This window comes from Anopheles funestus, chromosome 2RL (assembly GCF_943734845.2).
Source record: "Anopheles funestus chromosome 2RL, idAnoFuneDA-416_04, whole genome shotgun sequence".
In the NCBI taxonomy this organism is placed as follows: Eukaryota; Metazoa; Arthropoda; class Insecta; order Diptera; family Culicidae; genus Anopheles; species Anopheles funestus.
Window position 1 is genome coordinate 25,457,261 of NC_064598.1, and position 26,879 is coordinate 25,484,139.

At 44.2% G+C, this 26,879-nt stretch overlaps 5 protein-coding genes across 7 annotated transcripts; 3 read left to right on the forward strand and 2 right to left on the reverse strand.

The window, feature by feature from the left end:
* Positions 1-2,271: 2,271 nt before the first annotated feature.
* LOC125760956 (protein SREK1IP1) lies at positions 2,272-3,105 on the forward strand. The gene is made up of 3 exons (XM_049421599.1): positions 2,272-2,389; positions 2,464-2,582; positions 2,646-3,105. Exons 2-3 carry the CDS (start codon positions 2,478-2,480, stop codon positions 3,048-3,050), a joined length of 510 nt encoding a protein of 169 aa, XP_049277556.1. The 5' UTR covers positions 2,272-2,389; positions 2,464-2,477; the 3' UTR covers positions 3,051-3,105.
* Positions 3,106-4,067: 962 nt separating this feature from the next.
* Positions 4,068-8,402, reverse strand: LOC125760937 (WASH complex subunit 4). Its single transcript, XM_049421544.1, has 8 exons — positions 8,277-8,402; positions 7,641-8,200; positions 7,090-7,578; positions 6,464-7,021; positions 5,479-6,399; positions 5,097-5,385; positions 4,566-5,018; positions 4,068-4,501 (listed from the first exon to the last, which is right to left on the reverse strand). The coding sequence occupies exons 1-8, from the start codon at positions 8,296-8,298 to the stop codon at positions 4,224-4,226; spliced, it is 3,570 nt and encodes a 1,189-aa protein (XP_049277501.1). The 5' UTR covers positions 8,299-8,402; the 3' UTR covers positions 4,068-4,223.
* A 98-nt stretch (positions 8,403-8,500) lies between these two features.
* On the forward strand, positions 8,501-10,158 carry LOC125760953 (ADP-ribosylation factor-like protein 2). The gene is made up of 5 exons (XM_049421589.1): positions 8,501-8,833; positions 8,931-9,061; positions 9,132-9,208; positions 9,291-9,966; positions 10,032-10,158. The coding sequence occupies exons 1-5, from the start codon at positions 8,784-8,786 to the stop codon at positions 10,136-10,138; spliced, it is 1,041 nt and encodes a 346-aa protein (XP_049277546.1). The 5' UTR covers positions 8,501-8,783; the 3' UTR covers positions 10,139-10,158.
* A 157-nt stretch (positions 10,159-10,315) lies between these two features.
* On the forward strand, positions 10,316-10,949 carry LOC125760957 (ribosomal protein 63, mitochondrial). Its single transcript, XM_049421601.1, has 2 exons — positions 10,316-10,544; positions 10,610-10,949. Exons 1-2 carry the CDS (start codon positions 10,374-10,376, stop codon positions 10,751-10,753), a joined length of 315 nt encoding a protein of 104 aa, XP_049277558.1. The 5' UTR covers positions 10,316-10,373; the 3' UTR covers positions 10,754-10,949.
* On the reverse strand, positions 10,784-16,176 carry LOC125760944 (apoptosis-inducing factor 3). 3 transcript variants are annotated; one of them, XM_049421558.1, is made up of 2 exons: positions 15,868-16,176; positions 10,784-12,601 (listed from the first exon to the last, which is right to left on the reverse strand). In XM_049421558.1, the coding sequence occupies exons 1-2, from the start codon at positions 16,073-16,075 to the stop codon at positions 10,965-10,967; spliced, it is 1,845 nt and encodes a 614-aa protein (XP_049277515.1). In that variant the 5' UTR covers positions 16,076-16,176; the 3' UTR covers positions 10,784-10,964. The 3 variants fall into 3 exon arrangements, with proteins under 3 accessions (XP_049277515.1, XP_049277516.1, XP_049277517.1); XM_049421559.1 differs by lacking the exon at positions 15,868-16,176 and adding an exon at positions 13,627-14,868; XM_049421560.1 differs by lacking the exon at positions 15,868-16,176 and adding an exon at positions 12,770-13,620.
* Positions 16,177-26,879: the final 10,703 nt, after the last annotated feature.

Below are 26,879 nucleotides of genomic sequence, written 5' to 3' on the forward strand. Positions count from 1 at the left end.
TTGGATACCGAGCGAGTTATAGGCAAAACTTGGTGCAAAAATGAGGAAAATTTTACGTTTTCTCAAACAGGGTAAGGAACTTGGTTCCTCGAATAACTTCTGGCACGGATATCTAAGGGCATGGCCGTCCAAGAAGAAAATGTAGCCATTGGTGCCATCTATCGACCACAGGTTAAAGATTGGCGATCCGTTGGATACCGACCGAGTTATAGGCAAAACTTGGTGCAAAAATGAGCCTTAGTAAATTTTTTTTTTTTTATTTTTTGATTATTTTTCACCCTTTTTTTATTTAAAGCATTACTTGAGTGAAAAGAAACACATTGCAACCGATTGACATTAAAATAAATCAATTTAATTTTTTTTGCAAAATTTCTCAAAAAAAACGTAAAGGGTAAGCCTTATGAAATTTTCGAGTTGAAAATTTTTTTTAAATTTTTTTCCGATTTTTTATACTTTTTTTAATTTAATGCATTATTTGAGTGAAAAGAAACTTATTGCAACAAATTCGCATTATAATATATCACATTTAAAATTTTTGCTGAATTGCAGAAAAATGAGGAAAATTTTACATTTTCTCAAACAGGGTAAGGAACTTGGTTCCTCGAATAACTTCTGGCACAGACATCTAAGGGCATGGCCGTCCAAGAAGAAAATGTAGCCATCAATGCCATCTATCGACCACAGGTTAAAGATTGGCGATCCGTTGGATACCGATCGAGTAATAGGCAAAACTTGGTGCAAAAATGAGGAAAATTTTACATTTTCTCAAACAGGGTAAGGAACTTGCTTCCTCGAATAACTTCTGGTACGGATATCTAAGGGCATGGCCGTCCAAGAAGAAAATGTAGCCATCAATGCCATCTATCGACCACAGGTTAAAGATTTTCGATCCGTTGGATACCGACCGAGTTATAGGCAAAACTTGGTGCAAAAATGAGCCCTAGTAAATTTTAAGTTTTTTGATTTTTTTGATTTTTTGATTATTTTTCTCTCTTTTTTTATTTAAAGCATTACTTGAGTGAAAAGAAACACATTGCAACCGATTGGCATTAAAATAAATCAATTTAATTTTTTTTGCAAAATTTCTCAAAAAAAACGTAAGGGGTAAGCCTTATGAAATTTTCGAGTGGAAAATTTTTTTTAAATTTTTTTCCGATTTTTTATTCTTTTTCTAATTTAAAGCATTATTTGAGTGAAAAGAAACTTATTGCAACAAATTCGCATTAAAATATATCACATTTAAAAATTTTGCTGAATTGCAGAAAAATGAGGAAAATTTTACATTTTCTCAAACAGGGTAAGGAACTTGGTTCCTCGCATAACTTCTGGCACGGATATCTGAGGGCATGGCCGTCCAAGAAGAAAATGTAGCTATTGGTGCCATCTATCGACCACAGGTTAAAGATTGGCGATCCGTTGGATACTGACCGAGTTATAGGCAAAATAAATCAATTTAAATTTCAATTAAAATAAATCAATTTAAATTTTTTTGCAAAATTTCTCAAAAAAATGGCAAGGGGTAAGCCTTATGAAATTTTCGAGTGGAAATTTTTTTTAAATTTTTTTCCGATTTTTTATTCTTTTTCTAATTTAAACCATTGTTTGAGTGAAAAGAAACTTTTTGCAACACATTCGCATTGAAAAATATCAAATTTATAAATTTTGCAAAATTTCTCAAAAAAAACGTAAGGGGTAAGCCTTATGAAATTTTCAGGTTGAAAATGTTTTAAAAAAATTTTTATTTTTTTTGTAATTTAAAGCATTATTTGAGTGAAAAGAAACTTATTGCAACAAATTCGCATCAAAATTCATCAATTTATGATCATCAATCAATCAGTCAATCAATCGTAAATTGCCTTAGGAGATTGGCAAATTTATAGAATATTTTTTTGGGAAATGTTTAGTGACATTTGTAGAATTTTGTCGCAGACAATGATCACTTTTTCCGTTCAAAACAACAAGAGAGCATCCATGCAAAGAGGTAACACTAACAGCCGTTTGCCTGATCAGTGCTTCCTTCATAAGGTGGTCTCTTTTACGCATGTTATCATTGATAGCAGATCCTTGTCTATTGATCGAATGGATTGAAAGAGATAAATATTCTAGATGATAGTAATGAGTGTTACCTCTTTCGTGGATGCTCTCTTGGTGTTGAAAAATCGAATTCGGCTGATGTTAGTGCAACAACGGTAACGTTAACGTTCTTTTTAAAATCTCGAGCGAATAGAAACATTTGTAAGGCTCTGTGAAAAACAATACTTTTGTGATGCTTCGCGTGGAAAGCTGCTGTCATTTGGAGTTGTAATTGAAATTAGATAAACAAAACAAACGCTACAAGCGGTATTGCGGCGTTCGCAAAGCAACAAAACGAAATAAAATTGTCCTCCAAGTAATTCATATCTGTGTGCGCAATAGTTACACATAAAATTACAGTAATTGTGCCTTATTACGCACCATTTTCAGCAAACCAATCGAACATGGAATATCTTACCGGCCTGTCGCAAAAGGAAAATGTTCGCGCCGCCTGTAAAAAGTGTGGTTTCCCGGGACATCTAACGTATCAGTGCCGGAACTATCTGACGGTATGAACATACCATCACCACGTTTCCGATACCTATTCTAATGATATCATACCCTGCTGCCAGGTTGATCCACAAAGCCATGCAGTTGTGCCAAGCCAGCAGCGTCCGGGTAGTGAATCGCCGGAACAAAACTATCTCACGCCACTGCAGGAACTCAGAAAGCAGGAAGAGGAAGAGGAAAAACGAAAGGCCGAAAAGGCGGAACGGAAGGAACGTGCACGAAGGGCTAAGGAGGCACGCAAGGAGAAAAAGAAACGCAAACACCGCAAACGTTCACGATCGCGGTCCAGCTCGAACAGTTCCGATGCAAGCGATACGGACAATACTGACAGTAGCAGTAGTGATGGCAAACTTAAAAAACGTTGCAAAAATCGGTACAAGAAAAAGCTAACGAAAAAACGCAAAAAGTCCAAAAAGGGAAAGCACAGCCACAAGCGAAGAGGTCACGATAGCAGCTCGGATAGTTAGAAATCCTTTGGCGTAGGTAAGAGAGCAGTAACGTTCGATGAAGATTACATCGAGATGTAGCATATCTGCTAAACATCTTATCATAATTTAAATGTTATACAGTATAAAGTTAGAAGGTTCATCGCGTGACAGAATTCAACACATTTCGCCACTCAAAAAAAGCCACTTAACCTAAATCAAAAGGAGGTCAGATTTAAAAAACACAGTAACCCACATTATTAAATCGGCAACTGCAAAAAACCGATGACCAACGCATAAACGTAAATTTATACACTTAGGGTTACCAACGAGAATCAATTTCATAGCCACCCGGTAAAGATAGCTTAATAAGCGGTTTTTGCATGAACAGCAAAAAACGGAACACCGGAACCACAATTAATAACAAATAGCACCATCGTTATTTGTCACCGATTTCGTTATAGCCTGAAGATAAATGTTTGCGACAGAAACCAAAATAATGGCTATTTATTATATTAAGTTATAACTCAAAATATGAACTACTTATTAATATTTTTATAACATCCATAGATAAATAAGCAAACTAAAAGCTTGGAAAAGGGATATAAATAAAGCCAGTTTAACCTGACGAAGAGGAGTCCGAGATGAACCGCCAAAGTGCGTGTTAACCGTCAGGTTGGAAATTATAACCAACCAAAACTATATTGTGTTCTTATTTCAAGAGCTTCGAGAGTCCCCCTACCCAAGGTAAGGCCTCGATGTCTCCATCAATCCAGTAAGGGAAATCTCTTCCAGATTTCTATGATCGCCTGGACGATCAAGTCCGCCCGAATGAAGAAGCGTGTCGTCCGAACGAAAAGTCGTTGATACCGTGAAATGATTAACCTTGCGCAAATCGATAAATGTAACGCGGGTACGAACGGAAACGCGAAGTAAGCAATTGTACACGCGAGCACATTACAGAGACATTTTCAATATGCTTACTAAAACATGGTGTACAAGATACACGCGATGTTGGACTGACCACTGTTGTCTATAACATAAATCAAACAATTTACATATTAGTTAAAAATTTCTTTTAGATAATTTCATAAAACACTTGTAACTAGGTAGATAACATAAACTTTCATAATAACGAACAAAGTTTCATACGGAATGTGTACCATAATGCCATTATTCACTCAAGAAACATCTTGTGAATCTACTTTAGCAAAACTATTTAAAGAAAATTTTCGAACTGGACAGATTGTATTGCAGCAGCTCGAACTCGTGCTGCATCGCGTTCAATCGTTTGCGGGTAAGCGATACGGTCGGTAGCATTTTTTCGTCCGTTGGTTCCACCGAAGCCGTCTGCAGTGGATTTGCTGCACCGCTTGCTGTCTGTTGATTGAGTTTTGCCATTTCCCGTGCATACTTGGTGTGCACCTCCTTGAACCAGTGCAATGAATTGAAGGCGGCCGTTTGGTTGAGCAGTGTCAGCAAATAGGATAGACCTGGAAAATGGAATGTATTAAGTGAGTGTGACCAACAACATGAAAGGCATGTGGGACACCCTACCCATTACGAAACCATCGTCCGTTGGCAGGAACGTTCCGTGGCGATCCTTTTTAGCGATCGTTTCCTTTGCCTTTAGCATTGCCTCTACGTAGCTGATCGTGAGCGGTGGAATGATCAGGTAAAACAGTTCCAAATGTGCAAAACTGTCCGCTGGTGAGGAATTTTCCCCATCCGGCTGATTTCCTCGCTGACGTCGAAAACCATCGAACGCATTGAGAAGCAAACGGAAAAATTCGTTCTCCAGACGCCAGCTGGCACGCACAGTTGCCATATCCTGTCGCCAAATGTTTACAGCTGATTGTTTTGTTTGCGAATCTTTCCCTAAATTCGCTACGGCTGGATCGTTTTCCGTTTCTTCGGCCGATTTCGGTGGATTGGAAACAAATTCTGCCGCTCCCGTACATTCGTGAAGCGCACCGGCATGAAGCATCCGTACGAAAGCCATCGCATTGCCTGTGAGACAGATAGAGGAAACATGACATCATCTTAGCAATCGGTTAAGCGAGCCTACTTAGGTCTGTTATAGCTTACCGATTTGACAGATTAATTTGCGGAACAAATCAACGTACGTTTCACCATCGTCGGAGAGGCCGAGATTTCGGATGCGCCGATTAAAGGCGAGTGCACGGTCGTACGTGTAAGTGGCAGTACTCACGCCAGACGAAACATTCGCAGCGGATGTAGCGGCACCAGTGGAAACGGCGCTTTCGGTGGTTAATTTTTTGGCATCCGCAGCCAACCGGGAGTGTATTTGCTCGTCGTACAAAAAGTGAGAAAACGTGAACAATTTCTGGCGCAAAAACTGGAATGCATAGTTCACCTATGCAACGAGAAATGGATACAAAAAGTAATCTGTAAATGATATGCTATCACATAGGAATGTGTAAAAATATAAAAATGATTTATATCTTACCACTGTGCTTATAATTCCAGGCCCGTGTCGTTTAATCGAGTTGGCAATGTGTTCAATCTTAACCACATTTACTACGCCACCACTACCGGCTGCCTGCTGACGTTCGATAAACAACTGCCCGTGTAAGTCATACCCGTACGAACCGATAAACGTTTCAAAGTCTTCCATCAGCGCTAGCACATCATCATCCTGACCGTGACCACGCGGTCCCCGCCTATCCTCGGCCGTGGTGCGTGGTAATTGATCCTCCACCAACCGTATGCCGTACTTTCGGTCCACGATTGAGCGCATCTCCCGGTAAATGCGCCACTCGGAAGGTGAAATTGTCGAGAGCGTGTAGAACACGTCGCTCAAATGTTGCGCCACCGAATGTCGCGTACAGAGCCACCTTCCGTTCGCTTCCTGTGTAAGCTTGGTGCGAAGGAATGCAAACACCAGCTTTTGGGTGTGGTTCTGATCGGCCATCCCGGTATCGCTACCGTCTCGGAATGGATCGAACGGTTCGATTTGATGCCATTTGCCATGGAAATCCCACCGTATGAAGGCTTCGATGCGATTGCTCATAGGAACTACACTCACCGAGAGTGCATTCTGGCGAGTAGTTTGACCTAGTAAAGCCGTATACTTGCCGGCAACATCCGTCCGTTCACATTCTTCCTCCCAAGCGATAAAGGTAGCAAGTCGCTTAAGCAACGATTCCACTTTACGGTAGGCATCGTCCGTTAGGGCTAGCAGGGGCGTTCCGGAACTGGACAAATTTCCATGGCAAAGTGCAATCGTTACCTGAGCTAAGCCGACACGGTCTGGTGTGGCTGGACCGTGAAGGCATTTTTCCAGCACGTCGATTGTGGACAACTTTTCCAACCAAAGCGAACCACTGGCGGTCGATTTTGATTCCTTCGCTTCGCGCAGTAACTTCTTCTACAAAAAATAAGTAAATAAAACATAAAGAATTGATTGTAAAGAAGACATAATTTGCACTTACTTTGGCATTGTTAACGATGGTATAAATTTTATGCTGCTGGTGCTGAACTATAAACTGCAGACAGGGCACAGTAACGGAGCGACAGGTGGATGAGAGCAAAAATTCTACCACCATGCGCCGATATTGTATCAATCGGTCCGTTTTCTCAGTCGGATTACGACCGTAAAGTGCATACAGCGTACCTAGCACGTATTCCATTTCCTGCACGAGCCTTATGCCCTCCAGCAGCAGGGCACATTTAATGCGTAGGTTTTCGAGCGTAAAATTACCATCCTCCCGGCCTGTTCCGGGTGTGGGAGGGCAGTTGCGAAGCTGAACGTGCGCTTCTACCAACCAGCTGGCCGCATGCTGGCAAAGCACGGCAGGCAGAGCCGATTTTTCGATCATCTGCAGATATGCGTCTCGTGCCTTCTGATAATCGAACGAGGTCGAAAGTGGTGTGCTAACGGAGATGGGAGCCGTACTGGCATCGTAATCCCGCAGCAGCTTATGACCGTGCTCCTGTACGAACTCGTCTGGCAGCCAGGGAAAATTGGCTTCCAGTGGTATCAGTGGAAACTGAAATTTAATTGGAAATGAAGTTACAATAACGTTTATCGCAACAGTACAAAAACCGATTCGCTTACCTTGAGATTTAATTCGAAAAGATTCTTCAACATACGCTGCTCGATCGGTAAGAAGAGGTACAACGCAAAGTTTAACAGCACATTCACCCCAATGATGTCGTTTGATTGTGTGAAATCAATCCCATTAGTGGTGGTTCGTACGCTCGACGCAAGGGTGGTTAGTTTGCGCTTTAGAAACTTCATAAACCGATCGCTAAATGCTTCCCCGGAGCAAACGGGATCGAAACGCGTTTTCACCTTGTACAGTGCCTCAAGCAGACGCTTTTCTCCCGTTATGTCTGGTGTTGTTTCATCACCAATCCAGAAACCAATCGCTCGACACACACTCAATAGATCATGATAAGCAACCGTACGTGATGGGGCGATTTTTGACGCTTGGCGTAGTTTTTGGGCGAAGGAACGCCAGTGTGCTTTGAGGAAAGTTTTCCATAGTATGTGATCTAGCTCCATTACGACCCGTAACAGTTTACCGATGTAGTCGAACAGATACTGAACATGAAGGAAGGATTAATATAAAAGCTATCTTTTACAACGCTCCCGATAGTACTCACTTCCACTTCCAGCGATGGAGGAGACTTTCCCTCAAGGCCTATCTTTTTCGTTCGCTTGGCACGCCCATAGGAAGCTTCTTCATCAAAAAAGGCACCGATCTGGCGTAGCAACAGAACGCCAACATCTCGCATTCGCTCGTAATGACACTGTACCGCTCCCATTAGATCAATGTTGTCAGCAATCCACAGTACCGGTGGACGTTCCGTACTTTCAGCATTACGGAACGATTCTGTACGATCGTAAATATTGCCCGCTAGGGTTCGCACCTCTTGCTCCAAACAATCGATCTCACAGCACAATTGTGCAAAGGTGGCCAAAATCTTGTTCAGCGGTATGTTACTATTGCCGGGAGTTGAGTTGTTCGACTTTCCACTATTGATACTATTGCTCGCTATCATGCGAGCGAGAGACAGTTGCTCATTGTTGCACGCATAATCCAATCGTACAATACTCCGCACAGGACCATCCGCAAGAGCTGGTAGATGAAGCTGGGTTAGCTTTTGGTCGTAATCTTTCAGAAAAATGCCGTACTCTTTGATCTGCGTTGCGTAGAAATGATCTATAAAGGGAAACAGTAATATAACACACACCCAAGGAGTAGCACAAGGTTCGAGCTAAATACGCGATGCACTTACTTGACGATACGTGTGTTTCCATTTTCCACTATTTACTCCATAATATGCTAAAAGAAAAGTAAAATATTAGCACCACAGCAGAACAGAGAATTCGTGATTCATGTTTGTTTGTGTATATTGCGTGATTTTATTTTCATTCTGCTGTCATATGTCAACTGTCAAATGCACTGTTCTGTTCGCTTGGGATTTAAAAAAGCCGTTGCGCAGATAAATTATTCTTCCAAAGGTGTCCGTTTTTTACCTGTTCTATCTTGTAGTTTTTACAGATAAATAATAAATTAAACAACAAACAGATAAATATTTTTGTTAATTACATACACGTGTTTGAATCCCCGATTTGCATTAAATGACATCGCTCGTAGGTGCAACACCGCTCCTAGCAACCGTTGGCAAGGATGTACTAAATAACCTAAACAAACAAATGTTTGATACGAGAAAGTCGGAAACCCCCATTCGTACTATAGTAGCGCGATAATCCATCCAAATCATGTAACTTTTGGCCGTATAATGGGAACAGTTTTTGCAAAATGCTGTAGAAAAGAGCATGAAAATAATGAGTAAGTATAGTACCAATCCGCCGTCGACTCATGTTTATCGGGTACAATATTTGGTCCACGTGTAAATGGTTTCGTTGACCTTCATCGTTGATTCCAGTGACGCACTTAACATCCTTGTGTTGGGAATAGAGAACTCTGGCAAGACTGAAATAGCGTTTAAAATTTGTCATCAAAAGCGGAGTGATTATGCTGCAACGAAAGGATGCCGTTTGTTTGAAACTGTGATCGGTAAGGGGATCTATCGGCACTAGTGAAGCAAAGGTGTGTTTTTTATTCCATTCATTACTGCTTCTTCTAGCGGATACGGATATAAAACTTATTGAAATTGGAGGAGGATCAGATCTTCGAGACATCTGGAAGTACTATTTTTTAGACGTAATTCAAACTGCCTGCAACTCGGGTTACCTAAACCTCGTTGAGAAGATGTTTCATCAAACGTTTACTTGTATAATTGTAGGCCCTAGCAGTAATTTTCGTAATCGATGCTTCCAACATACACAACATCTGTGAATCTTACAACATATTCCAAAACCTAATGGCACACGAGTTTCTGGCGGGCAAACCGTTTCTTATACTTGCCAACAAACAGGACCTTCCCGAATCGGTTGATTGTATCGAAATCTGCGAGTATCTGGATGTCGAGTATCTGGCCAACCGATACCGCTGTCCATGTCTGGTAGAGGCATGTGGCAACTGGGGCAGTACATCATACGAATTGAACGAATACGATGGGCTAACGTACGGCATCCAGTGGCTTGTTGGTACGGTGATGGCCCATCGACAGTTCATTATGAATCGTATCAACTTCCACAAGGCAATGCTCGGACGCGAGGGTGCGGATGCATCACGTACCATTAAAAGGCCACGTACGGGTATAAAGTCTGGTGGTGGCAGCCGTAAGCGTAGGGATAGTCGTCCTAAAACGGCTCCCTCCAGTCAGCTGGCCTGGTTGAAGGAAAACGATAACAATTATCTGATTAAACGAAACAGCATCATTTCCGTCAAAAGTATACCCACCAGCACAACCACGGAACGCACCAACAATTCATCAACCAAGGCAACTACTACCTCCGACAGTGGACTTTCGGTCGTTGATGAGGGAGTTGAAGTTAGCCAGACTAGTAGCAGCACCGGTAAGCGAATGTTGAATACATAATCAATTGTGTAATGTACAGTCATTCGTACTTTTTTCTTGCAGAAACAGTTTTACACGTACGTAAAGATGAGATGACTTTAGAAGATTTGTCCCTTTCCTTCTCCGTCAATGAGGTCAATGGAAAAGCTGTGGAAATGATCGAGAATTAGCCTAATGTGCCAAAAACGGCTGGATGTTAACCAAGGCATAACAATGCACTTCCTGTTTGTAATTTTTGAAAATTTCTTCTCAATTTTTGGATTACATAAACAAGTTCCACCCACCAGCACTGTATGAATCGTGTTTCGTTTGGAGCACCAAGGATCTATCAACCTTGAGCTCGTGTCTCGATGACAGATGTTATGAAAACATTTCCCCTGCAACTCTTGCGTGTATCGTAACGAAATGCGGCTTTCGGTGGTAAATTTCTTCAAGAAAAGTGTAAATGGACACATTTTTCGTGGTAAATATCGTTTGGTGAAGCGCGTTACTCCTCGCGCCATGCAAACACTGGTCCGAGAGTACGAACAAACTGAAGCCAACATGAAGCTGCTGCTTCATCCATACCTGACGAAGGTAATACGGCACCCCGGTGTATGTGTTATGCTGGGCGTAGTAAACGATTTCCCTTTTGCTTTCAGGAACAATCCAGTGGCCATGCGAAGGAACTGGGTAAGAAGGAGCAGATCGTGGCGAAATGGCGAGAGGAACAGCTTAAGATGAAACCGCACGTCACGATAGCGGAACGGTTAGCACACCTGAAGGTGAAAGACGTGTGGGACTGAGTTCGAACGGCGAAACAATTCAAAGTGTGCTCCATTGTAAAAGGGTTTTCTTTTATTGTACAACAAGCTTTTACATCAACAATACTTTTTTGAGGCAGCGTTTGCTTCTCTCTCGTGTATATGTGGTAACAAACATAGTATATCAATAGTGAATAATGTTACGATGAAATAGATTAGCGTGTTTCTGCGAACGTAACTGATTGTCCTAGAATTATGCCGGTATCCAACCGAACGGATTAGGTGTAAGGTCATCCTTATGCAAAACCTTGCCCTGTGATGAATACTCCGCGAACTGGGCCACCACTGGGTCGCGCTGGCACGATGACATACCGATCACGCGACCACCTTTGCCAATGTAGAATGCAACGAATTTCAAGGCGGCCAAATCTCCTTCCACGATTACCTCGTCCGGAGTGCCGTAGCCACAGTAGCGGAACGACTTTCCGAACAGTACCGTCCAGAAAAAGGGTACCGCTTTGAGCGGTGTCGCCACGCCAACCATATTGAGTGCCGCTACGCGACCATGGTACTGTGCTAGGGGATAGTGCCCTATTGTGGCCTGCTGGCCATCATTCGAGTGGACCGGGGCATTGGCAATGTCTCCACCAACATACACCCCCTCCACGTTCGTCTCCAAATACTGATCCGTGTTGATCGATCCGTTGCGATTCAGGGTAATGCCAGAGTTTGCCAGAAACTCGGTGTACAGCGTTGATCCAATGCCAAAAATGCACACATCCGCATCAAGCATCGTTCCGTCGGTCAGCTCGACTTGTTTTAGCGTCCCAGCCTCCCCGGTACACCGCCGGATACCGGAATTCATCACAAACTCGACACCCTTCTCTTCGAACAGTTCCATGACCCGTTTCCCAATTGCATCACCGAACGATTCCTTCAGCGGGACGGCTCCACGCCCAATGACCGTAACCTTGGCCACCTTGCTCACGCAGTAGGCAGCTGCTTCCAGCCCGATAAAGCTCGTGCCCAGTATGACGATCTTCTTTTCCGGTCCAAGCTGTTCGTTAGCCTGTTTCGCATCGGCTGCCGTTCGTAGCACGCAAACATTGGACAAATCCGCACCCTCGATTGGAGGTCGCCGTGGATTCGAACCGGTCGCAATGTAAGCCTTATCGTATCGAATCTTATACCCATTGTCGAGCGTAATTTCACGTGTGGCACCGTCCAGCTTGGTCACTGCGGTGCCCAGCATCACCTCGATGTCATTATCGTCGTAGAACTGTTGTGTCCGCAACAGGCACTTTTCCAAATTCATGTCCATCGTTTTGCTCACCTTTATACGATCGTAGGGTAGGCACGGTTCTTTGTTAATCATCACAACGCGGCCTGTGAAACCTTCCTGTCGTAGAGTTTCCGCACACGTTGCACCGGATGGGCCACCGCCAATGATGACGTACGTACGTTCGTCTTGCTCCGTTCGTTTGGCCATTACGCGTGCCCGTTTGTTTGTGGCCAATTCGGTGCGTTTTGCCCGTACCTTCACATCGCCCGCCTCACCGATGGTTACACGGTAGCAAGGTAACGAATCCATACCCGGGAAGTCTTCTATATCACCCGTCTCCACATTGAAGCAGGCTCCGTGCCATGGACAGCGGACGCGTCCTTCGCCCAGCGCTCCGGTAACGAGCATTGCTCCATAGTGCGAACATTTGTTACCGATGGCGGTCAGCTTTCCGTTCTGGCGAACCAGCAACACCTTGCCCTCGCCCAGTTCAACCTGTTTCATTTGATTCTCGCCAATCTCCGACTCCTGGCAGACGACGGCTTCGATGAAATCATCATCCTGCACAACCGGTCCGCCGTTAGTGACCGTCGACGTTACTTTGGATGCTGTGAGTTAAATAGGAGGTTCAACGCATTAAAACTCGAAACTAATCAATTGATCCGTGACACAACGGTATTGACATACACTAATTAGAAGCTAAAATACCCAACAACATCACTTTCAGTGGGTGAATCATCCAAAACTTGAATGGAATGTTCACGAAAACTACTTACTGAGATACGACATCATTTTGTGACGCACACTAGAGAACTGAGCCTAGAACCAGAAAACCCACGTTCGCATCGATCGAAGGAGCCGGAATTTCTGATGGATAGGGTTTTTTTTCTTCCCTATCCATCCGATTGTTTGCTGCACACGGCACACACTAATGCGTTACCAAGGCAACCGCGCCGTAACGCGCTGTAACACACATACACAGTAAAAACCGCGAAATAGCACACAGGCGCACCCACAAAAAGGGGGTAGAGAAAAAAAAAGTTTCGCGCCGAAAACGTGTTGCGGTGGTTATGGTATGCTTTTTCTCACATCCCTTTCTGGCCGGTTTTGAGAGAAGGGTTAAATTTGGTTCACGACCTTCGATGGGAAGTTTGGATATTTTGCACAATCTCTCCTTCACTATTGCGATGTCAGAAGGTTATGTACAGCAAAAGATTCAAGCACGATCGAGAAGCGGGTTCTTGCCACGAGTTAGATCAAGCGGTAGAGAGCGACTCACGAAACGAAAAAAACCCAAAATTCAAGGACACTGCTTTTTCGCTTGACAGAAACCACATGTTGTTTGTAAAAAAAGCTAATCGCACCATCAACTCCCACTCCACAAAACCACAAGCCATAAAGACGTAACTTTCACTTCTTCCGAATTGGCGTGAACCCTCCCGCGTAACTACTAACTCTCCGTTTCCGTTCATCACATTTCCGTCGTTACAAAACATGGTTTGAAGGGTTTATCTTTGGAGGACAGGATAGCGAGAAAACTGGTCTCACTGAAATCACACGTTTGAACTTGGCCCGTTGCTACGGCAGTCGGTGACCTCCATGCACACTAACACATTAGCACGCGGTTGCTTACCTTTGGCAAGGGATTCGTTCGAATTGCGAACCGCCTTTGACGAACTGCAGCCCATCGTGTACTGATGTTTGGTGACAGGTGTCTGTGCCTAATGACCCTGGGACAGCGAACGATCTGAAGCTCTGGTAACGGCCTTAAATCGCACAGCAAGAACTACTACGAATGGCGCGACAGAACCGCACGACTAATGTGAAGGCCTCGGCAATGTATTAGCGTGTCTTGCTAACTACGGAGACAACGATTTATCCTGCCCATTGGAATGTGGTCGAGTGGGGACTAACTGGCAGCAGCACGACCATCACCGAATGTTCCGCGTCCCGTGGTCAATCGTTAACTAAAACCTGCAACATTCCGTCGGTCCGCTTCGACCGGCTTGCAAGGCGACTGTGGTGTGGACTCACCGTGCACTTGTGCACCGCAGACAAAACGTGCTTACAAACAACGGTTCATCCATCATCGCTTCGTTGAGTTGGTCGCGTTCGCCACCATGCGTTTAATCGGCATTCGACATCGCGATCGTGATGCTTCGTGCCGCGATTGGAGTGGAGGCGCATGCCTTTTTTTTGTTTATTGCAAACCAAACGTACACCGCTCATCTGCGTTGAGTGGGAGGTAGGTTCTAGTGCATAATGTTGCCGTTCGTTCGTTGTATATGCTAACGATATAAAATTGCAACTGAAATTGTACTGCAAATGTAGAACAACCTACCCGGGTGCAGAAACATGCGACCTGGCAATAGCGATTACAATGTCAGTTGTATTAGATGTTGAACTAGTTTCTTTTTTTGTTTATTTTTTCAATCATTTGCTTTACGTCCTTGGGGTGTTTATGAAATGCGAACTCCATTAGCTTCGATCCGCCAGCCTTCTACAACCTACTTTAATTTATACATTTGAACTTCTATCTAAATGCTGGTATAACTCATCAAATGACTCTTTTACCATTCTTCACTTCTTCGAATGGGATTTTTAATCAAAGTACACTGGTTGTATTCACAAAATCTACACCAGTATGTATTGATCCTAGTCCTGTTATCTACATAATAGCAAAAGACTGTGGAATCTGCCACATATCACACTACACTGATAACACAAATAGCAGGTAATAAAAATAAAGCGCAAAACCGGAAACCCTTGTCGCCTTGTCAGCAAACAATTCTGCTTGATAATGTGCGATCGATGAATCACTAGGTTGGTGTTAAGGATGTAACAGCCGATTAAAACGTTGTCTTCGACGTGAAACTTCATCCTACTGCTTAGGAAAACCTATCAACGTAGTGCAAAACCTCGAAGCCAACCTCCACCATGATTAGAATGATAATCATCCACTCCAACCGTACGTGATGGTCATCATTCAGGTTAGAACTAATCAGGTCGGCCAGCTCGACACAGTGGTTAAGTTTTTCGTTCATAACGCGCGTCCGTCGCGAAATGCTAAAGTAGGCGCACGTCTGATTGTACAGCGTTTCGAGCTGCTCCCGGTCCCAGTAAAAATCGGGCGTATCAAGCAGATCCGAGCTGAGGTTGATGACGTGCCGCAATGCAAACAGCTCACCGGTACGGCGCAACATGTCGGGCCGTGAAATTTTAATTTTGTTGCCCTTCTTCAGATCCTCCGTGACATACGCCATCGAGTCGATGTAGCGTTCCAGCGATGCCTCCCAGATACCAAGCTTCACCGACAGTGACATCGCATTGGAGAAGGTGTACTTCTCCAGGTCGGCCTCGTCCGATTTCGACACGTAGAAGCTGTTGTACTTTAGCCGGGCCACTCCGTCATGGTTGAACAGCATGGATTCGCTTTCCTCCAGCACAGTGCCCTCATCGTACGAATCCTGCTCGAACGGTCGCAAAAAGCGCAGGATGTTGCTGCTTTCCAAATCGGTACAGTTCCACAACACTACCGTACCTTCGCGGAAGAAGTACAAATCGCGACACTCGTCGCCCACTTTGTATTTTGCCGTCACGTGCAGGACATCTGGTTCTGTATCGATGTCATCGCTCGATAGAAACTGCTTCGGTTCGTAGAGGTTCTGCTCCCGTAGGGCCCGCAGCAAACGATCGAGATCGTACTCTTCTGCCGTAGCAAACGCGGTAACATTTTTGTAGCCACGGGCAATCTTATCGTTCTCGTCCTCGCGTTTCCGACGGGGACGTTTTTTCATTTGCATACTTTCGTGTAGACTTATGATAGACGATGACGAAATTTTGTTACATTGTTGCAACAGTGACGATGGCCTACCTCTGCTGACGAAGTATGGACTGTTACCCAACTGCGATGCTATAGTTAGATGCCCGGAACTCCCCGGTACGGTTCTGGCTTTGATAGGTTTCGCCAATGGTACATTTCCATTGCCCGTTGTGGAAGCATTTCTGCATACACTTAGCACTAGTGTCGATGACACTCTTCTGCAATTGTTAAACAAATTAATGCTGATAAAACTGGTCATGTTTACTGCGGAGTATAGTAGACCGGCATGTCGCAAAATTTCACCGTACAGGAGTTTTGTTTTCTTTTGAATCGATTTTGCTCCGACGTTCGCTGTCAAAGGAATTGTCAGTTATGCAATTTTAGTACAATGTTTTTACGTATTTTTCAAGGGCTTAGGAGATTTACTATATTAAGAAATACGTAGTGTATTAATCCACCTACAAAATTGCATGTAACCTTCTTCAAATAACTATTTTTTTTTCGATTCAAACTGTTTGAATTTGTCCCCTTGCACGTGTAGTCAGTGCTTAAGCTCAGATGTTAACCGTCAAAGTGACATCTCGAGGTTTAAAGCTAGCGTAAACAAAAACGTCTCTAAAAAGGCTTGTTTGTAACAAACAGTGATCCAATAAGTATTAAGTTTATTATCTATAACTCATCATAATTTCATCATGAAGACGCTGTTCGAGCAACTGAAAACACTTTTCGACTTCGAGCTTTACTCCAATGCGGCGACACTGGTATAGAAACAATGCTGCAAGATTGTTGATCTATTCTGTACGTACTAGCAACGGCACATAAACGCTAATATGATTGTGCTTTTTTCAGGCTAATCTACTTCTTTCCATATACGACACAAATCGTGCCACGCTAAGCCCGCCGGAACACTTCGGTACGCTCGTGTACTATGCCGAATCACTCTTTCATGAACGACGGTTTCGTGAAGCGGAGACGATCTACCGTCAAGCGCTGCAGCTGAAGCGGCTTCTGTCGAAAAACAAATCCCCAAACTGTAAAAGTACAGCAGGTCCCGTTCCGGGACAGGTCGATCTACAGTCGGAGGTAGAGCTGAAGTACAAGACGGCACGATGTCTGATCGAGATGAAATGTTATCGCGATGCAATCGTGTTGCTGCAATCGCTCGCATTGAAACAACGCACGCCGAAGGTTAATATGCTGCTCAGCAAGCTTTGTCACAATCATGGCCACGAGCGAAGTGCAATCGGAACGTACAAGGAAGTGCTGAAAGAGTGTCCTTTGGCGTTTGAAGCGATCGAAGGTCTGCTTACGCTGGGTGTTAAAGGAATTGAGGTGAATTCACTGATCGTGGATGCTACAATGGCGCCACAATGTAACGAATGGATGAGCAGCTGGATCAAGGCGCACGCCAACATTCAGACCCGCAAGTATACCGACGCCATCCAAACGCTGCGTAACATCGAGGCGAACACCTGCCTCCGGAATTATCACCAGCTGTTGGTACTGATCGGCGAATGTTACTACCATAATGGCGAGTACGAACAGGCATACATAACGCTCAAGCGGGCCCACGCCATGCAGCCACACTCGAAAAGCGGATTGCAGATTCTTGCTATTCTGATGGCGAAGAACAAAAAGGTAGCCGAGCTGGAAAAACTCATCACGCCATCTCCCTCGTTGCTGAACGAGTACACTTCAGAGATGTGGTTCGTAATGGGCCAGTATTTGTTTGCTACCGGAAAGTATGAAAAGGCCGTTTACTTCGTGCAAAAAGCCTGTTTCCAGAATTCGCGCAACGTCGAAGCCTTGGTGCTGAAGGCGGAAGTACTATTTCAGGTGAAAAAGTATCAGCAGGGCATCGCTCACCTGCGGTACGGGCAACAGTTTGCACCGTATCGATACGAAATCCATAAGGCTCTTGTGGACAACTATCTGAATATGGGTCGCACACGGGAAGCGCAATTGCAAGCACTGAAGGCGGTTAAGGTGTTGGGTGAATCGGCGCGAACATTGGTGGTGAGTGCACAAAATCGTGAAATGAGTAACTTCACGACGAATAGTTTTTTGATAAAACACTTTTTCTTTGCAGTTGATGGCACGTACATACATGAAAGATGAAGCTGCCCGACCGAAAGCAAAGGCACTCTGTCTCAAAGCACTCGATTTGAACGAAAACTTCTTGCCAGCAGTCTATCTGTTGGCAGAACTATATTTACGGGAGAATGATCTCACGGCTAGGATGAAGCTACTGAAGAAGCATGCAATGCTATCGAAAAACTGCAAACTTCACATCATGCTTGGAGAGATGCTAAACAATGAAAAAGATCATTCCGGCGCACTGGAGCATTATTCCATTGCGCTCAAGTAAGTGTTGCTACTTGTAAATTGGTTTGAATATTTCCCCTTAAAATTTAATTCTACTTCCGATAATCATAGTATGGACCCGTCGAACCGTGCCGCTATTACGGGGTTGTTACTGCTGGGAAAACACACCGGCAGTACGACCAGTGGTACATCGAATGCGGGTGCTTCCAGTTCCTATCTCGAGTCAATGGTTGAGGACGGCAGCGATATGCCGGACAATCCGCTAGAAATGATCGAAATACGTACGACTGGGGCGAACGAAATGGAATCGGAAAGTGATGCAATGTGGTCGGATTTGGAAATCGAAATCAATCAATAGGTAGTACATACGGTAAGCAGAAACAAGTCGAATGAAGGAAGGTAATTGGTTAGTTTAAATTCATTTTTAGCATTAATAAATTCTACTCTATACCCACTACAATGAAGGAATGCAATCAAAAAAATATTTTGTTAACTTTTACGGTTATGCGCTAATCAGTTTAATACGGATCATATGAAAGTACACAAATCTGTTTGTTTTGAGAAAATCCATAATCAATTCTGATTCCACCGGAATTGAATTTTTCTTCTAGGTCCAGTGTACTTCTAGCAGGATCTTCTGTGTAGCTGGCAACCAACCGTAAGTAATTTGTCATTATTATATTCGTTGTCGGGGCGGCCCGGTGGTGCATATGATAAACGGCGCCAGTCCACACGGCCGGACCGGGTTCAAATCCCATCCGGACCGTCCCCCCGTAGCAAGGACTGACTATCCGGCTACGTGGTAAAATAAGTCTAGTAAGCCAGAAATGGCCGGCGTGACCTGTAAGGTCGTTAAGCCAAGAAGAAGATATTCGTTGTTATTAAGATCCCACTAAAACTTGTCTGCGTCTGCTATTTCGACTATATAAATAGTGGAACATGTTATCAATGTCTGTTTTTTCTTGAGTACCATAAAATTTAATCGGTAACACGAGAATCAAACCCATGCTTGTCTTCCCAGCAGTGTTTATCTGAGTATAAGACATGCCTCGTATAATCTACCATTACTCCAAATTGGACAAGATTGATACGACGAATAGAAGGAAGATTTTGCCAGTTGTCTAAGAAAAGATGACCGCAAAAGACAAGTGAAAAGCGCTGAAAGACACATTTCCGAAGAATTGTTTTTGAAAGTCTAAGGATCTAAAACAAAAAGCTGTCCAAGCTGTGTCTGAAGGAAGAGACGCCGTTCCCTTATCTATCAAACTACATACTATCATTCAGTGGCAGAATTATCGATCTTCGATTATCGGAAGCAGCAGAAGTTGGGCAGATGAATGTGATAAATGGTTTCTAAGCAGTAATAATGAGAGAAATTTGTTGATCTTCTACAGGTTTACAGTATCAGTTGTCTGTGTGAACCCATTCTTGTTTCCAAGTGTAAAATTAAAGAATTTTGCACCCAAAATTTGGACATGGTGGAATGACTTTTTTGTTTGCTATGTAGTGTTTTTACCTGATATGTTAATCATAGTTTAAAAAAATGGTGCCCCACAAATCTCCTTATGTGGTGGAAAATAATCCTCAAGCATTAAATCCAGTACGTTCGCAACAATGACCGTACATGGTGAGAGTATAGCGATCCCCCCCCACCACCCAGATAAACTTTTTGGGAAATAAAAACCAACACCCCAAACATGAGCATGTGATTAATTCTACCACGATCGCCATTCGTGCCCTGGTGTAGCGAATAGAATGCGTCAAATTTTCACATCATAAATCAAAAAACCCCTACCGCCGCATTATCCTTCGAAAACTACATCATTAGGCGACGAGATTTACCACGGACAGGGAACAACAAATCGGTTCTCGGGTCCATTGTGTTAGCCTGCTGGTACGACGGCACCTTCGGACGCTGTTGTGAGCCGTTGTGACGACGTGTCATTTCCTTGTACGGGGCAGGGGTTAAATAGTGGCGCGCGCGCATGTAATAAAAGTCCATTGGCAAGGCACAACCATTTCCAATCCGTAATAGGCACCTCAAAGTGAAGCCAACCCAATGGGGTTAAGCGGTTTATGCGCTTAATTAAACGCTCCATGATCGGTACGATATCCGTACGCAAACTGGATCGCTGCTAGCCCTTTCGATCGGAAGGGACACATTACGTTGCCCTGTTCGGAGGACGGAGAGGATAATTTATCATCAATCGAGCCGGGCAGCGTGATTTCCGGTCCCTTCGTAGTCGCTGATATTGTGTGTCGATAACTCTTCTAGAAAAATGTATCGAGATGCTTCCGAATTGCGCTTCGCTGGAAGGAACTCACGAGCATAGAACACTCTAAATGTGGTCTTTAGTTTTTGGATAACACTTTTCGTGCCGATTGAGTGATCTTCCTCATTGGCCTAACATTTATTGGAGTAATTCCTCAGCTTGAGGTTTGACGATGAAACTTCTTATTTCCGGAAGTAACAAAAATTGGGACGAGTTGGGTCATTTCGTGACATGTCAAGCGGGTTCAAGTCAGTCGCAAAATTGATATACTCTTTCTCGTCGTACTGATGAAAGCAAGAACTTCACAAAGACGTTCCTTTCCTTGGGTGAGTAGTGTGGAGATCGATTAGAATCCTTCTAATTTTGTCCGTGTACTGTAAGATACCAACAAAAGAAGAAGGATAGTTACATTCCCTCCCAGCTAGCAGAAAATTCATATGAAAAAATTGCTAAAATCAATAAATTATTGATACTGAAAGTTCGTCAAACATCAGCCTAAAAGACCCAACACTGTCGATCAAAGTGACGCCATCGTATCTGCAGTTTTGGGTTCATTGGGCGCCCCGAAAAGTCGTTGCCCGAATGTCCCTCAACCCTTGGCCGGAAGTAATTCCCCGTGCGATCCGTGCGGAAGGAAAGCATAATTTTATCCTACCCCCCGTTTCGTCCATCGCGTGTCCTTCCGTTACCCGACCCTCGCGCACGGAACACGGAATGGTGAGCATTGAGGCCCCAAAAAAGTACAATAACAACCAGAAGCAGAAGCAGAAATAGCAACAAACCAGAAGAAACAAAAACAAAACACACAGCTATGTATGTACTATCGTCTTAAACCCTCGAACGGGTGCTGTCCGATCTCATGCTCCAACAAAATGCGGACGTCCTTTGCAGAAATTCGATACGCGTTCCTCGTTCGGTTACGCTTGCCCATATATGGAAGGTGGCTGCGGAACAACAAACTACAGTGCCGATAACTGTCGACCCGCTGCCGGGACGGAGACGTGTGTTCTATGCTAGGCTCCATCCATTTGCTCCGGGTTCCACTCATGGTGTCGTGTGCCGTCGGGCTTCCGAACTTTATCATGACAAACGGTATCGCAAAACACAGCACCCAGAAACGCCTGTGGATGGAATTGTTGAAAAACTCGGAGCCAAAGACGGAAGGCAGGAATGGGATTTCGAGGAGAAGCCTTTGCCAAACAGCTGTCCGACAACAAACAAGCCACCGAAGTTCTTTTTTCGCATTTAGATTGGTCAGGCACAGTTGGTTGATGTATGCGTGTACGCTTGGAAAGGAACGGAAAAAAATTTAAATGCCATACAGCCACAATAACACCCCAAAAACCTCATTAAGCCATGTTCGTGCTTTTTTGCCAACTGAAAGTTACGAGTTAGCGCAAATCCTTCCGTTATCTCTTGTTTTATTGCTTATTACTGTTGGATGCTGTAAGAGCTATTGCTTTGGGTCAGAGCACAAGAGGATCTTCCGCAGTGGACTGATGTGCTATAAATTGAATGAATTATTCGTGTTCCGATAGAACGGAACGGTTGAGTGGCTAGTTTATATTACAAAAAAACCGTGACCTTTGAATATAGTATTTATTGATCATCGGTTCTTGTCAGGTCTGATGATCCTTGGTACGGGTGGTTTGTTTAAAGCTTTAATCACTTTATTAACGCACAACACTTATTTTCCATTGCTTGTATATTGCACATGTTTATAGCATCTTGCGTTATAAAATGTTTAATCAATCGCTTATGACAATTTATGATGCAATATACGGATGAAGGTTCATCATGCTAACGGCTTCACTATGATCGGAAGCCATTTTTGAAGTAGGTTTGTTAAAGTTCCTTTTTAAGCTACACATATTTTCTGTTCGCGAGAGGTCACACATTCCGCTTCCTCACAGTCATATTTACACCGAGAGTGTCAAGAGTGTGTTTCTGACCCATTCCATAATTACTTCCGTCACTGGGGCTTCTCCTGTTTCCTTCCCTTTTTCGTACACAACATTCCCGAGAAGTGGCAAAGATTTATCAGACATTAATTTTCTTCGAATCAACTATTAGCGTCACCCTTTTTGCCATTTGTCATGTGTCCAAGCAAGCGTGTGAAAGATCACATTATCCTTCAAGGTGACCACGAAGATGTCCGGCACATCGTGTAAGAAGCATCCTTAAAAATGTTTCTGAAATTCCACCTTCCGACACACACTCGTTCGTTTGTTTGGTTGGTTCTTATTCGATCTTCTGGAGGTCACCAATCGGGTCACCGAAGAGAAGTCTCTCCTCAAGCTGTGGCACACGGATATTTTAGCTGATCATGCTTAAACCCGTACCTACGATCATGCTTACGGTTTTGATGCGTATGTTGTGGAGGAAGGATGGAGAGCGTTGGTGATGCTTACAAGGGGGGGGTGGGGGGTACTATTAATCTCGGTTTCAACCTTCGGTATGCCATATCGATCGGTCGATGTTCGGTCAATTGACCCCTCGCTGTGTCATGTTTATGTGTGAGGTTAAACCGGTACGAGAGCGTGTTCGTGTGTGGTTGTATTTGAGTCGGAAGGGTTATGTAGAATGAAGGAAGCTGCTACGGCAGGGACAGTTACATCCAACTGCAAACAACACGCCGATGATCAGTTTCTTCATCTGCTCTTTTTGGAGACAACTCTGGGAAAGCAAGGAAGTAATCTCGTGTACTGACATAAAGAAGATAAAAGCAGTACGAACGATTACTTGACCACTATTGTTGTGTTAATGCTTTTTTTCATTTTATTTGGAAACGATCAACAATTTATGCTGGATTCGTTTGTCCACTGTTCATGAACACGAACATCCCCATGGGACTTATGGGAGAGACGTGGCCGTGTCGCTGTTTAATTTATATACTTGTGCCTGTTCGCGAGGTTTGAAATACAAATTATGCATTACTTTGTTGCCTTTGGCGTGAGATTGCCGATACTGATGGAGCTGAGTTGAACAGAATGGAGAAAGGAGTACAGGGAGGGAGTAGGGTCAACAGGCATCCTGTTACAAGACACTAAATTAATCACCAGAATAACTGTTGTCTTACTAATGAAATGATTGCTATTTTTTATACTTATATTTTTAAGGTCTGATTTTTTATTGGAGTGTGATCGTGTGATTTTTAGGACTTTGGTGAAATAAGACCCAAGAAAAAAATGCAAGTTCCTATTTTTTGTAGCTTGGAGTTAGAAACGGTTTTCATAAACGTTCTAAACCTTTCTAAATGCAAAACTTGTTGGTCCTTACGCATGTATAATTAGAAGGCATGGGTTCCGACTTGTGCTCGATCGCCTAGGTCCATAATTATCTGGCTGCACTCATTTCACTGCTCCTGCTGTATCACATCAGCCAGACCTTCGGGCAGGTCAGTTCATGGCTTCCGATACTTATTGGGGAAGCACGTACGTCTAACCCCCCCGGCGGGTAGACAACGTAAGCGAACGCCGGCAGTGTCGCACCAGATTCGATCATCATGAGTCATCATGGTCACGTCCGTGTCCGTGGCCAAGCCCAGTCAACCAATTGTCAACCGAACGTCATCCGCGCGCGCGCGCGTGTCATTAGCATATCGATGACCCGCGAAAATGGACTCCGCGTAAGAAAACGATCGAAGCACAGTGCGCCCCGGCGCCAGCTGCAGCAGCTGAACGATTTGCGAATCGAGCTCATTCGCTCATGCGGCCCGATGGCAATGGATGCTGCCCGGTGGCCATTGACTTTTGACGTTTCGTTTGTTTTTGTTTTTTTTTTGGGCTCCATGCTGCCCCATATGCGCCGGTGTGGCTCCACGGTGGCGACGACAGCAACGATCCGCGGGCGAAGAACCCAACTCCCTCCGCCCGTCCATTCCCGATATCGTGGCCATATTAATTCGGAAGCACGAACGGAACCCGACGATCGTAGCCACGGGGCTCAATGTCAATGACGAAAGGCTCTGCGTTGTTTGTTGCGATTTATTTTTTTTTCCTCTTCCGTTTTGTGCATTTCCCTCATCTTCGCTCCAGGACCAGAACCGTATAAGGGCATTTCAAGATTTCACGATTATTTATATCCACCGGCGGCGCCATTACCCTGCCCTGTTGTACGCGTTATGGCTAGAGCCACCCCGGCACACAACCGTTTGGGGCCGGTATGGACCGCTCTACCGTTCGTGAAGCTATTTCGTCGATCACGATCCCCTCCCGTCAGTCCGCAGTCTCCACCAGACCGGATCGGTTCAATCAGACCCGGGCTTGATCTTCAAGGTGGTGTGCAATTATGGTGCGCAAAAAAGGAGACTGCTGAGCAGTGCACGAACAGTGGAACAGATGCGAAGGCAAAAGGGGAGATCGCTACTGACCCGCGACGGAAGCGAGAAGGAAGCGAGACGGGTGGACCTTATGGAGGACTGTGAGGTTTAACACCGTCTCCAAGGTGGCAGAAGCTTTTGGGCACGATGTTTAGACTCACGTGCGAGGAAATTGGATAAGGTTCGTCCGAGGAATGGGCAGAACTAGTCGAAGCGTAGTGTCGTGTGATCTTCGTTGTCACCGTGGAGAAGGCGTCTGGTCTACTAGCTTTGAGAAATGTTGGGAATGTTCTCTCTTTCCCGTCTGGTTCTGGGTAGTGTGTAACGATCACAATTATTACAGACTAAAGCAGTCTGGTTTCTACTACGGCAAACACTTAACAGTAAGATCCCGATGGGAGGTAACTTAACGCTATGAAGTGAGGACACGCTTCAGGCAAATCTGTATTGGCTTAGTAAAGCTTAGAACTATTCTTCAAAATCTCCTAAATCTAAATTCTTCTAAATCTCTTGTATTCAGTGTTTCCTAAGTAACAAAAGCTGTTGCGGATTTGTTCCTATTTCTTGAAGACATTATGTGCTTTAGATGGACAACTCACACATCACCATCGGACCATGCATACAGACGCCATCATAGCGCCAAAGTACGTCGTCATCGTTGTCACCATGGTCGCCAACCGTCATGTCATGCATGCCCAGTTACCGTAGCAACCGAGACCGGACAACTCTCAAACAGCGTCAATACTAAGCCATCGATATCTTCCGTACCGCGACAGTTGTGCACATGAATGATTTATCTGCTGCTCACCGTCTAGGAGGTCTCCAAACGGTCGGTCACAACTAACGACCAGAAAGCCTCCGCCACACTCACCCATAGCAACGAATTCTCGCACGGTCAGCCAGTAATGGACCCTGGGATGGGGTGGCAGGATGGGCAAATGTTTTGCTCGTTGCATGAGTCGACGAGTCTACCTAGCAAGGCTAGATCAGCCATTTGTGTGTTTGAGTGCACGCTTTGAAAATGATCTTCAACTCCTTAAAGGGCTAAAAACCGTGGCCGGTTAAAGGGGTGGGTCAAGACCCGGGCGACGAGCCCGGATGGGAACCATGCTGAATGCCTGCGCAACATAATATAAACATTAGGCATTAAGGGGAGGGGATGGGGGGATTGTTGTTTTCGTTACGAACCGTACCGTGGCCATACGTTCGCTGCCATAACGATGGTAGAGAAGGTGCTGCTACACTAACGCTACGCCAACACACGATGCTTCTCCCGTACGCGATCAGCTGCATCGCCATGGTAACAGCTGTCAAACCGATACGTACGGTCTTTTCGGATCGTGCCGAATGGTATGATCACGGTTTTGCGTGCGCTTTGCACCCTTTTGCCCGTTGGTTTCCACACCACCTGAAGGCTTGGTGACGGAAGAGCAGTGTGCTGTGTCCACTTCGCCACGCCGTTTGGACAAGCCTGAGCTTGGGTGTGTAAACATGCGTGTAAAATGCCTCGGGGACAATCGATCGCATCATAGACGAATCGAATGCGATCGGTATTGTAGTTTGTAACCAATGGAGAAATCGACCAGGTTAACTTACACATGGAATATTAGAGGATAAAGGTATACCACTATTATGCCCTTTCTTCTTCTACCTTTGGGTTACGCATCTATGCGGCTAGTTCAATCTAGTGTCTTTTGAAACGTTTCTCAAGATCGTGTAAAAACATTACCCCCAATGTAAGTCCTTATGATTTTGGGTTGTTTTCGTTTCTTTTCAAACTCGTGCATTTACATTTGGTTCAATATCTAATCTTATCTTGATCGTCTTAAAAATCCTAGGCGGTTAAAACAGAAATTCTCCAGAAATGACTAGATTTATTATTTCCAATGTGGAAGGATCGTTAACAGAGGAGTACTACATATCTGTAATACGCTATTTTAGTGTTTCACTTTGATATTTCTGGAAGATATTTTACTTTCTGTTCTTACTATTAGTATCCACCAAAGCAGGGAATATGAAAAGTGCGGATTATTTGTTAAGCTATAACTAGAAGATCTCCCAAGAAGATCTCATGATCCACAATAACATGTTTTCCAAGGATGATTTCCTAGAATACGAAATGAAGAAAAAGACCATTTCTTAGG